This window comes from Papio anubis, chromosome 20, assembly GCF_008728515.1.
Source record: "Papio anubis isolate 15944 chromosome 20, Panubis1.0, whole genome shotgun sequence".
In the NCBI taxonomy this organism is placed as follows: Eukaryota; Metazoa; Chordata; class Mammalia; order Primates; family Cercopithecidae; genus Papio; species Papio anubis.
This window is the reverse complement of record NC_044995.1, coordinates 21694026-21707366: the sequence shown is the minus strand read 5'-3', so window position 1 is coordinate 21707366 and position 13341 is coordinate 21694026. Positions and strand designations below refer to the sequence as shown.

The following is a 13341-nucleotide window of genomic DNA, read 5'->3' as shown; positions in this document are numbered from 1 at the left end:
GAAAACAGTGAAATTTATATATATGTGGAAAAATTGAAAACTTTCTTGACACAATTGCTGCACTTCTGACCAAATGGTGCTTGGAGATATTTATAGACTATTTCATCCAACAGCTGCAAAATAATATTTCTTTCCATAAGAACATTTAATAAAGAATGAATAAGGTTTAGTATTTGATAGGAAAACAGGGTGACTATAGTTAATAATCGTTTAATTGTATATTTTAAAATAACTGAAAAAGTATAATCAAATTATTTGTAACACAAAGAATAAATCCTTCAGGTGACGGATACCCCATTTACTCTGGTTTTTTGTTTTTTTGTTTGTTTGTTTGTTTTTTTGAGACAGAGTCTAGCACTGTTGCCTGGGCTGGAGTGCAATGGTGCGATCTCAGCTCACTGCAGCCTCCACCCCCCTCCCCAGTTCAAATGATTCTCCTGCTTTAGCCTCCTGAGTAGCTGGGATTACAGGTGCCTGCCACCATGCCCTGCTAAATTTTTGTATTTTTAGTAGAGACGGGGTATCACTGTGTTGGCCAGGCTGGTCTTGAACTCCTAACCTCATGAGCTGCCCACCTTGGCCTCCCAAAGTGCTAGGATTACAGGTGTGAGCCACCGCACCCAGCCTCCCATTGACTCTTATGTGATTTTTTTCTTTTTTTTTAAATTATTATACTTTAAGTTCTAGAGTACATGTGCACAACATGCAGGTTTGTTATGTATGTATACATGTGCCATGTTGGTGTGCTGCACCCATTAACTCATCATTTACATTAGGTATATCTTCTAATGCTATCCCTCCCCACTTCCCCCGCCCCATGACAGGCCCCAGTGTGTGATGTTCCCCATCCTGTGTCCAAGAGTTCTCATTGTTCAATTCCCACCTATGAGTGAGAACGTGCAGTGTTTGGTGTTCTGTCCTTGGGATAGTTTGCTCAGAATGATGGTTTCCAGCTTCATCCATATCCCTACAAAGGACATTAACTCATCCTTCTTTATGGCTGCATAGTATTCCATGGTGTATATGTGCCACATTTTCTTAATCCAGTCTATCATTTATGGACATTTGGGTTGGTTCCAAGTCTTTGCTATTGTGAATAGTGCCACAATAAACATACGTGTGCATCTGTCTTTGTAGTAGCATGATTTATAATCCTTTGGGTATATACCCAGTAATGGGATGGCTGGGTCAAATGGTATTTCTAGTTCTAGATCATTGAGGAATCGCCACACTGTCTTCCACAATGGTTGAACTAGTTTACAGTCCCACCAACAGTGTAAACATGTTCCTATTTCTCTGCATCCTCTCCAGCACCTGTTGTTTCTTGACTAACGATTGCCATTCTACACTGGTGTGAGATGGTATCTCATTGTGGTTTTGATTCACATTTGTCTGATGGCCAGTGATGATGAGCATTTTCTCATGTGTCTGTTGCCTCCATAAATGTCTTCTTTTGAGAAGTGTCTGTTCTTATCCTTTGCCCACTTTTTGATGGTGTTGTTTTATTTTTTCTTGTAAATTTGTTTAAGTTCTTTGTAGATTCTGGATATTAGCCCTTTGTCAGATGGGTAGATTGCAAAAATTTTCTCCCACTCTGTAGGTTACCTGTTCACTCTGATGGTAGTTTCTTTTGCTGTGCAGAAGCTCTTTAGTTCAATTAGATCCCATTTATCAGTTTTGGTTTTTGTTGCCATTGCTTTTGGTGTTTTAGACATGAAGTCCTTGCCCATGCCTATGTCCTGAATAGTATTACCTAGGTTTTCTTCTAGGTTTTTTACGGTTTGAGGTCTGACATTTAAGTCTTTAATCCATATTGAATTAATTTTTGTATAAGGTGTAAGGAAGGGATTCAGTTTCAGCTTTCTACATATGGCTAGCCCGTTTTCCCAGCATCATTTATTAAATAGGGAATCCTTTCCTCATTTCTTGTTTTTGTCAGGTTTGTCAAAGATCAGATGGTTGTAGATGTGTGGTATTGTTTTTGAGGGCTCTGTTCTCTTTCACTGGTCTATATCTCTGATTTGGTACCAGTACCATACTGTTTTGGTTACTGTAGTCTTGTAGCATAGTTTGAAGTCAGATAGAGTGATGCCTCCAGCTTTGTTGTTTTGGCTTTGGATTGTCTTGGCAATGAGGGATCTTTTTTGGTTCCATAGGAACTTTAAAGTAGTTTTTTCCAATTCTGTGAAGAAAGTCATTGGTAGCTTGATGGGGATGACATTGAATCTATAAATTACCTTGGGCAGCATGGCCATTTTCACGATATTGATACTTCCTATCCATGAGCAGGGAATGTTCTTCCATTTGTTTGTTTCCTCTTTTATTTCCTTGAGCAGTGGTTTGTAATTCCCTTGTAAGTTGCATTCCTAGGTATTTTATTCTCTTTGAAGCAATTGTGAATGGGAGTTCACTCATGATTGGGCTCTCTCTTTCTCTGTTATTGGTGTATGGGAATGCTTGTGATTTTGCACATTGATTTTGTATCCTGAGACTTTGCTGAAGTTGCTTATCAGCTTAAGGAGATTTCGGGCTGAGACGATGGGGTTTTCTAAATATACAATCATGTCATCTGCAAACAGAGACAATTTGACTTCTTCTTTTCCTAATTGAATACCCTTTATTTCTTTCTCCTGCCTGATTGCCCTGGCCAGAACTTCCAATACTATGTTGAATAGGAGTGGTGGGAGAGGGCATCCCTGTCTTGTGCCAGTTTTCAAAGGGAATGCTTCCAGTTTTTGCCCATTCAGTATGATATTGGCTGTGGGTTTGTCATAAATAGCTCTTATTATTTTGAGATACATCCCATAAATACCTAATTTATTGAGAGTTTTTAGCATAAAGGGCTGTTGAATTTTGTTGAAGGCCTTTTCTGCATCTATCAAGATAATCATGTGGTATTTGTCTTTGGTTCTGTTTATACAATGGATCACGTTTATTGATTTGTGTATGTTGAACCAGCCTTGCATCCCAGGGATGAAGCCAACTTGATCATGGTGGATAAGCTTTTTGATGTGCTGCTGGATTCAGGTGCCAGTATTTTATTGAGGATTTTTGCATCAATGTTCATCAGGGATAGTGGTCTCAAATTCTCTTTTTGTTGTGTCTCTGCCAGGTTTTGGTATCAGGATGATGCTGGCCTCATAAAATGAGTTAGGGAGGATTCCCTCTTTTTCTATTGATTGGAATAATTTCAGAAGGAATGGTACCAGCTCCTCTTTGTATCTCTGGTAGAATTTGGCTGCGAATCCATCTGGTTCTGGACTTTTTTTGGTTGGTAGGCTATTAATTATTGCCTCAATTTCAGAGCCTGTTATTGGTCTATTCAGGAATTCAGCTTCTTACTGATTTAGTCTTGGGAGGGTGTATGTGTCCAAGAATTTATCCATTACTTCTAGATTTTCTAGTTTGTTTGCATAGAGGTGTTTGTAGTATTCTCTGATGGTAGTTTGTATCTCTGTGGGATTGCTGGTGATATCCCCTTTATCATTTTTTATTGCGTTTATCTGATTCTTCTCTCTTTTCTTCTTTATTAGTCTTGCTAGCAGTCTATCAATTTTGTTGATCTTTTCAAAAAACTTGCTCCTGGATTCATTGATTTTTTTGAAGGGTTTTTGTGTCTATATCTCCTTCAGTTCTGCTCTGATCTTAGTTATTTCTTGCCTTCTGTAAGTTTTTGAATGTGTTTTCTCTTGGCTTCTCTAGTTCTTTTAATTGCAATGCTAGGGTGTCATATTTAGATCTTTCCTGCATTCTCTTGTGGGCATTTAGTGCTATAAATTTCCCTTTACACACTGCTTTAAATGTGTCCCAGAGATTCTGGTATGCTGTGTCTTTGTTCTCATTGGTTTCAAAGAACATCTTTATTTCTGTCTTCATTTTGTTATATACCCAGTAGTCATTCAGGAGCAGGTTGTTCAGTTTCCATGTAGTTGAGCGGTTTTGAGTGAGTTTCTTAATCCTTAGTTCTAGTTTGATTGCACTGTGGTCTGAGAGACAGTTTGTTATAATTTTTGTTCTTTTACATTTGCTGAGGAGTGCTTTACTTCCAACTATGGGGTCAATTTTGGAATAAGTGCGATGTGGTGCTGAGAAAAATGTATATTCTGTTGATTTGGGGTGGAGAGTTCTGTAGATGTCTATTAGGTCTGCTTGGTGCAGAGCTGAGTTCAAGTCCTGGATATCCTTGTTAATCTTCTATCTCGTTGATCTGTCTAATATTGACAGTGCGGTGTTAAAGTCTCCCATTATTATTGTGTGGGAGTCTAAGTCTCTTTGAAAGTCTCTAAGGACTTGCTTTATGAATCCGGGTGCTCCTGTATTGAGTGCATATATATTTAGGATAGTTAGCTCTTCTTGTTGAATTGATCCCTTTACCGTTAGGTAATGTACTTTTTTGTCTCTTTTGATCTTTGTTTGTTTTATCAGAGACTAGGTTTTATCAGATAAAATGTGTTTTATCAGAGACTAGGATTGCAACCCCTGCTTTTTTTGTTTTCCATTTGCCTAACAGATCTTCCTCTATCCCTTTATTTTGAGCATCTGTGTGTCTCTGTGCATGAGATGGGTCTCCTGAACACAGCACACTGATGGGTCTTGACTCTTTATCCAATTTGCCAGTCTGTGTCTTTTAATGGGAGCATTTAGCCCATTTACATTTAAGGTTAATATTATTATGTGTGAACTTGATCCTGTCATGATGTTAGCTGGTTATTTTGCTCCTTAGTTGATGCAGTTTCTTCCTAGCATTGATGGACTTTACATTTTGGCATGTTTTTGCAGTGGCTGGTACTGGTTGTTCCTTTCCATGTTTAGTGCTTCCTTCAGGAGCTCTTGTAGGGCAGGCCTGGTGGTGACAAAATCTCTCAGCATTTGCTTGTCTGTAAAGGATTTTATTTCTCCTTCACTTATGAAACTTAGTTTGGCTGGATATGAAATTCTGGGTTGAAAATTCTTTTTTTTTTTTTTTTGAGACAGAGTCTCGCTCTGTCGCCCAGGCTGGAGTGCAGTGGCCGGATCTCAGCTCACTGCAAGCTCCGCCTCCCAGGTTCACGCCATTCTCCTGCCTCAGCCTCCCGAGTAGCTGGGACTACAGATGCCCGACACCTCGCCCGGCTAGTTTTTTGTATTTTTTAGTAGAGACGGGGTTTCCCCATGTTAGCCAGGATGGTCTCGATCTCCTGACCTTGTGATCCACCCGTCTCGGCCTCCCAAAGTGCTAGGAGTACAGGCTTTAGCCACTGCGACCGGCCTGTGTTTATTTTTTAAATTAGGTGAGATTTTTAAATTCCAAAAAAACATTCAAATACTGACATGAGAAAATAGAGAAACCCTGAATAATCCTTAAGGGTGAACCGTGAACAGGAGGCCTAGGCTGTCTCCTATATTCAATCCTAGGAAGACGATGTTGCTTTTATTTTCCTCCAGCACTGTTTCTTCAGTCAGAGTAGACTTAGATCAATGAGAAATGCTGCATTTCAGGCATTGTTTATTGTGAAAGCTTTGCTTGGGGAACTGCACCTGAACTGGGAGGGCAGTGAATGGTGTATGGACACTGAATGACGACATGATTAGGATCATGTAAAAGACTGTTAGGAAAGCAAGGCTTTCTTGAACGAACATGGACATGGAGGTGTCCTCCAACGTTGTAAGATGTTCTGGATCAGACAATGCTACATGAACATTTCAAGGTGAACCTCATGCACATTAACTTCAATTCCCAAATAGCGATGCTACTGAATGGTGGTGTGAAATGTTAGACTGCTGCTGGACATCTCTCACCCCACCAATAACACTGAAAATGCTGAACATGCTTTTTCTTTGTCCTTTCATAAATCTACGTTAATTTAGAGTCAAGTGAACGCCTATTGTGTCTCTGAGTTTTATTGCCCATAAGAATCTGCAACTGTTGCTGGTGGCCATGCAGTCCTCTAATTGTCTATGAAACCAAATTAAAATTTTTAAAACTTTTGCAAAGAAAATCCCAGGCAAATGACTTTTTCTGGGACATTCTAGCAAATACTTAAGGAGGAAACCAATCTTATACAAATTCTTCCAAAGAATAAATAATGAGGGTATCATCTCCCAAAGCCCTGCCCAGAACTCTAAAGTGAAGCCAGAGTTGAGGGTGCTCCTCCCCCAGTGTCAACCTGGTTCCCACCTCCCAGTGCGGGAGAAAAGCAAAGCGGGTGAGCTGGGAGGAGTGCAGGCTTTGGGGACAGGCCATTCTCCAGGTGCCAGCCTGCGCGCAGGGTCAACAGTGCCTGGCAGAGAACCACAGGGCTCAGTAAGCAGAGGCCACACAAGCCCCAAGGTCAGATTTGAGTGGGAGCCAATGTGGCCAGGTGGGCAGGGGGCCTGGCTGAGGTGCCCGGAAATCCTATCAGCACCACTGGGTCCCCTAGAAGAAGCTCAAGTTCCCAAAACAGCTCGGGGTTAGAGGTTAGGGATTAGTCAGACCTCACCTTGGACACCAGCCCCAGCCCTGTCTCAGCCCCAGGGACACCAGGGCATGGGGCTGTCACAAGGAAGTAGGTGGCTCAAGGCCAAGTGCCTGTGCCTTGGCTGAGGGACACGGCTCAGGTCAGTTTGCTCCATGACTCCTGGGACTCTACAGACTTCCCTCCCCGTTCTGCTGCAACCCAGTGCACAGCACGCTGTTCTGCTGTGCCAGGTTGTGTTGTGTTGAGTTGTGCTGTGCTGTGTCATGTGCTGTGTTCCTGCAGACTCCCTGTCTGGGAGCTCTAGGGCCCTGGCCTCTAAGAAGCCCCAGCCCCAAGTCAACCTCAGGCAAGGCCTGCATCCCTGCTGCCTCCGCTTCCCTGGCTCAGCCTTGAAGCTCCCGCTGACTCCTCTGCCACTCATCTACCACCCATCACCCCCACTTAGAGGCCAGGAAGCAGCAGGGGCCATCTCCCCCTTCTCTCTTCTCTCTATCCTCCAGGACACACAAGTCCAACAGAAACCAGAAATCCTGCAAACGCTCTGACCCACCCACTGACCCCAGGGCACCTACTGCCCAGGTGTTTGGCACAGGGGATGCCCCCACACTGGCCCCATCATGTACCCTCGTGGCCCCGAGGCTGCAGCACAGGATTCCTGTCTGGCCCTGGACGTGCCCTGGGCCCTGCTCTCTGCCACACCTCACAGGACAAACCCAAACAATTACTGTCCTCCCTCTTAAATGGTGGGTGTAGTGAAGGCCTTGCAACCCTCCTGTGCCTAGGCCCCTCACCCCCACACTCTGGCTGGCTGCATCTGTTGCCCAGAGCCCTTGCTGAGAAGGCGTGCAGCCCAGACCACGGTGATGGCAAGGGAGGCCCTTCCTAAACCTAGAGATGGTCTAAACCTTCATGGAACTGCTGGTGCCAGCCAGAGTCCCAGGTGAGGCTGAGATGGCTCAAAGTGGTGCATGGGAGATGTCTGATATCAACCCTCTCCTGGAGGTAGATGATGTCTCCAACCTGGTGACTTCCCTGGCCTCCAGCTATCACCACCCCCAGTGTCCCTAAGGCTGAAGGTGCAAGCCTGCCCTGGCCCTAGCATAGAAAGTGCACGACCTGGTCATGTCGTGCAGGTGAGGATACCTGTGTGCCAGGTAACTTCAGGTGGGCATGGTGGCGCATGTGGGGCAGTCCTGTAACCTGCAGTGTGGTGGGTGGGACGGATGTGTGTGACATAGGCAGGAACTTCCCCTGATGGCAGTTGAGGACCCACATGTGTATTGGGTGGGCGCCGATGGGAGTGGCTGGGCACGGGCAGGTGAATGAGTGACAGTTACACAAACTCCACCACTGAGCACGTCACTCCCAGGGCAAAGCACATCACAGCCACAGGCCCAGTCCTGGGAGGCCCAGAGGGGCCTGAGGTCCCCAGGAAGCCTCCTGGTCCTCTTTACCCTAGGAGGACCCCCACTCCTTCTAAAGAACCCCCGCCCCCGCAAGCCGGCTCCACCTGTTGCTGTGGGCGTGGGAGGGGCACAGAGTGCTCTGTGGGCCAGAGAAGGAAGGAAGATGGACGGAGGGCGGACCTCTGCTCCCTGACTCTGCTGCTGGGCCCTCTGCGGCCCTCCTGGAGCCCACACCTTTCAGCTGCAGTCTCCCAGCCTTTGTCCCCAGGACGAAGCCCACTAGGCCAGTGCTCTTCCACTGCAGCTTTATGTTCCCCTTGGGGAGGGCTCCCAGATTGTGCAAAGTGAGGAAGGGTCCCCTATCCCTGTCCCGCAGGGCCCCCACTCCAGGCCTCCCCTCTCTCTCCCTGTCTCTCTCAGAGGCAGAGGCAGCATTAAATTAAAATTTAATTTAAATATTAAAAAGAAAGTAAAAAATTCAAATATACACCAACAGTAGACTGCTCTGGCTTGCATACAAAGAGGTCCATTGCCCCTTTGGGTGGGCCGGGCAAGGTCAGGGTCTAAGAAGCGCCTCTGGTGAGGGGGGGGCCAGGCTCTGATGGCTGCGGGAGGAGTGACTCCTCCCAGGATGAGGGTCTCTGTCCTCCCAGCGCTCACTCAAGTTCCGTATTTCCAAGTCCTTCCACGGAGCTTAACGCACATGAGAACGCCCATTTGTGTCACAGATACGTGGCCACATGCATTTCCAAGAAATGTCCTTGGCGAACTACAGCTGGCACAGTCCAGCCCAGGGCGTTCTGTGAGCTGTAGTCTCCGGCAAGTGCATTCCAAAAAAACCTCAAATACCACAGAAGCTGGACAGCGTAGCAGCAGGGTTTGGCAAGAGAGGAGCTCTTTTGCTAGCAAAGGCGAGAGCTCGCGCGGTACCAGTAAGGTCTCCCCACGCCCCCGGAAAGAAATATTGGTGTGAGCGCACGCTGACCCAGAAAGAGTTTGCCATGGCCGCACGGTTTTCTGGGAAGTGTAGTTTCTTGGTCCCGGCGCTATTGTCCTCAAAAGTAGAGGGTAGCCCTTGGTTCCGAGGTGTATCTTTCACCACAGGATGACTGTGTGCCCCAGGACACTTCGCGCGTGGTCCTAACTGGCCGGTTCTGGGACAATAGTCCCAGGCGGTTTAGTTTCTTAGGAAACCTAGACCGGTTTGCCCGCGGCGCGCCAGGTCCGCGCGGCCGCAGAGACTCCTGGGAAGCGTGGTCTTCCGGTGCCGGCGGTTCGCGGATGATTCTGGGAAATGTCGATTGGCTGTGGGCTGCGCACTGGGTCCGTCCCGCGGTAGCCTCAGGCCTGACGGCGACTTCTAGGCTCAGGGACGACTCTGGGCAGTGTCGTTCCCGGAGGTCGGCGGCCGTTGCCCGCTCACCAGCGACGCGGGGCGTCAGGTCCGCAGAGGTGCGGGCTCGGGGCGCCTGCGGGGACGGTGAGGCCCCGCTGAGGACTCCGGCTAGTGTGAGTCCCAGGGGCGGCGGCGGGGCTCAGGCCCTGGGTCTGCCCCGCGGTGTGACCCCGGCTGGTGCCCTGGCTTTTCCTGGCCTTCTTGTCCTCCTGTGTAAACGCGGGGTGATGACGGCGCCGACATCTTGGCGCTGTTGTGAGAGCGAAGTGGGCGCGTGAGCAGACGCCAGCCACAGTTGTCTTTGGGTTATGTCGTCATGAAGCCGGCGCTTTGCAGTTGTGTAACCTTGAACAAATGGGTTCAGTATCTTGGAATTTCAGTTTTGTCATTGTTTAAAAAGAAATCTGGAATAATGTGAATGCCGACCATGCATAGTAATGAAGATCGAACGAGCTGATAGTTGTTACCGTTGTTTTATGAGGCTTTTATGTACAGAATGATTGATTTTCCCCGCAGGTGGCACCTGGTAAACGGTTAGCCCTTGCGGAGAAACAACCTGTTAGTTCCCAGGGAGAGATTGACGCCCTGGAGAGTGATTACCAGTGTGCTTTTCCATTATGGTGTGTCACAGGTGCCGCAAGATAAACCTGATTTTTCATGACTGCTTTTCCCTGCCCTTCTGTGCCCTCAGGACACTGCCCATCTCTAAGATAAGAGCCTGGCAAAAGGACTCTGTTGGCTGTTGGGAAATTGCAGAGTAATGTCTCAGGTAAGTCAATATGTCCCCAAATCTTCCTGAAACACTTTATCAGGACTGTGTGTTTGCTTTGCTTCTCCTGCCTGTTCCCACCTAATTAAGTCTATTTAAGGGATTGAATCTATGGTTCCATCCATATATATAGGAAGGATGGAGCCCACAAGGTATTGTCCTCCTCACCCAGTGGTCCTCTTTTCTACAGTTTTCTGCTAGAAGACTTTCTAGTCTTGCCAACGTTTTAAAACTACAATTCACAATGCAACTTTGGAATGTAAGGTTATTTGCTTTATGATTGTCAAAACTGTACCATGTAGTCTCAAGTGAAGAGATGTCTGCCAACATCCTTGATTCTCCCTTTGACTTATAACTCTTACTCAGATCCTCTAGTTGGATCTAAGTTATACGCTGTATACAGAATCTGACCCTTAGTTACCCCATCACTACCACCACCACTACCACGCCGGTAGTGCTAGCGATAAAGCCACCTGGACTATTGCGGAATCCTAGCTGGATTCCCTCCATCTGCCCTTAACCCTCATCGGTCTGTTCTTAGTACAGCTGTTATTGTGACCCTACTGTTATATCAATTCCTATCATTCCTCAACCTAAAAGTTTTCAGTGGCTCTGAGTTACTTCTGCAATGACCTGGTTGTACAATTAGGCCATTACCTCTCTGATCCCACCTTCCTTCTCTGCTTCCTCATTCCTGTGAGCTCCAGCCACTGTCACCAGTTGCTGTGCCATCCACGTGGAATATTCTTCCCCGACATAGGCACAAGCTTGCATTCTTATCTTCTTCGTGTGTTTGCTCCGTGGTTACTTTCTCAGAAAAGCGTCCCTGAACGCCTATTTGCAATTGCGGTCATCTTCTCTCGCCTAGCACTTCCACTCCTCCATCACTGCTTTGTTGTTTTCCACGGCACGTGTCACTCACTAGCTGATGTACTGTATATTCAGTATACGCACATGCTCATTGTTTGCCTCTTCCTGGTGGGAGAAATGTTTTTTCTTTTTTGTTGTTTGTTATAGCTTCAGTACCCAGAGTGGTACCTGGCACCAAATAGATGCTTAGTAAGTAATTGTTGAGTGAATAAGATGAGTAATGAAGAACTGATGGGGCAGAATCATGGTATGGAACGTGAAGCTTGCACAGGAGAGAACATGAGTAGCAGATGTACATGTTGGGTGAAGTCTGTTTTCTTGGAGAAATTAGATAATTAGAATTGAAAAACTGGTGTGGTGGTACATGCCTCTTTTTCCAGCTATTCGAGAGGCCGATGAGTTGAGAAAATTTCTTGAACCCTGTGGTATGAGGATTCATGAACTATGTTTATGTCACTGCACTCCAGCCTGGCGACAGCAAGAAAAAAGTAACAGCTAAAGTGAACTCATGCCAAAATTATTAATTGGTTCATCTTCTAAACACTTGTGAAGTACCTGTTAGGAAAAGTTGCAGATGAATTTCGGTGTACACCGACACACAGGACTTCATGTTCTAATACAGTATTGTCTAAGAGAACTTTCTGCAGTGGTGGAAGTGTTCTGCACATGTGCTGGTCAGTACGGTAGCCACCAGCCCTGTATGACTATTGAGTCCTTGAACTGTGGCTTAAGCAACTGAGGAACTGAATTTTAAATTTTATTTATTTTATTTTTACATTTTAATTAATTTAAATGTATGTAGCCAAACTGCCTAGTGGCTACTGTATTGAGGATTGCAGCACTGGTAGAAAAGTAAGAAAGCATAAGAAGTTAAAATAAGTGCTAGGACAGATATCCTATGTTCTTTTGGGGACAGAGATGAGTGAACACCCCAGGCTGCCCAGGCAACTGAAGGGGAAGAACTTGTAATCCCTGGCTCTAACTTGTAATAACCTGTTCATCATAAAGCTATGATAAATGTTTTTTTGATTTGGGATAAAGGGAATTAACTAACACAGTGGCAACTACAATTAACAGATGAATTTAGGATAAATTATGTGTAGCAAATTGAAGGTCTTACTTGATTATTTGGAAAATGTATGTATTGGATTGTATCTGCTTGGCTATAAAAAAGATGAGATTTCTTCCTGTCCTTTTAATCTCATTAGTGGATTGTCTGTGAAGTACATCACAATTGATTTAATGCTTATTAAGTAATAAAACTGTGTTCTTTTTTTTCTACATTTGTGGAGAGGATTTTCTGCCATTGGCAGGAGATTTGAATTTTAATTATTTTCCCAACACCTGGGAAAAGTAAATTCTGCCTTTAAAACCAAAGACCAGCATCACTGGTGAATATGCATGCAAAATATCCAAATAATGTAATACAATACTGAATTAACTGTCAGACCTAAAAAATTACCACAGGCAAGCAATTTGTTTCACAAATCAAAGACAGTAATAATGCTGTATTAAATGGATATATTTTTTGTACATAATATAATTTAACTAGCCAATAAACTACTATTGAATATTGAAGCTTCGAAAGTTTTACTATTTTAAGTAATATTGTGAAATGAGTACTATTGAAAGGAATTTCTAAGCACATCTGTGAGCATTTCCTTAGAGTATTTTCTTTGAAATGTACCCTTTTATTTTTTTCCCTTTCCTTTCAGGTCCTATTTAAGGACTATCTAAGACAGTGGTCCCCAACCTTTTTGGCACCAGAGATCAGTTTTGTGGAAGACAGTTTTCCCACAGAAGTGGGAGGTGGTGTTCTGAGGATAAAACTGTTCCACCTCAGATCATCAGGCATTAGTTCAGTTCACATAAGGGGTGTGAATTGATCCCTTGCACGCGCAATTCACAGTAGCGATTGTGCTCCTATGAGAGTCTAATGCCATAGCTGATCTGACAGGAGGTGGAGCTCAGGTGATAATAGTCATTTGCCTCCCAATCATCTCCTGCTTTATGGCCCAATTCCTAACAGGCCACAGACCGGTACCAGTCTGTGGCCCAGGGGGTTAGAGACACCTGATCTATGATATGAAACCATCCTTCAGTCTTTTCACTCAGGGGTCTCATATTTTAATTATTAAATGTCTGTCAGTACAAAGTTTAAGTATACACCATAAATATATTTTTCTTTTTTGTTTATGAATCAGTTATATGTATGTTTTAGTCCATTGGTGCTGCTGTAACAGAATACCACAGACTGAGCAATTTATGAACAATAGAAATTGACCTCTCATGGTTTTGTAGCCTGGGAAGTCCAAGATCAAGGGGCAGGCATCTGGCAGGGGCCTTCTTGCTGTGTCCTTTTATGGTGGAAGGGTGAAGAGAAGAGAGAGAACCAAAAAGGGGCTCAAATGCATTTATTAAATAAGCCAGTCCTAATGATGATGACATTAATCCATTCAT

General features: G+C 44.9%; 1 protein-coding gene across 9 annotated transcripts in view; it reads left to right on the top strand.

The window, feature by feature from the left end:
- Positions 1-13341, top strand: part of ZNF181 (zinc finger protein 181) — a 35293-nt gene that overhangs the window by 17530 nt on the left and 4422 nt on the right. For 3 of the 9 annotated variants that reach the window (XM_009199790.3, XM_003919319.4, XM_021933786.2), the window contains exon 1: positions 9362-10011. In XM_009199790.3, coding sequence (XP_009198054.2) covers positions 10003-10011 — 9 coding nt within the window. In that variant the 5' untranslated portion in view covers positions 9362-10002. The other 6 variants (XM_017954969.2, XM_021933787.2, XM_017954968.3 and 3 more) reach the window with 5 other exon arrangements.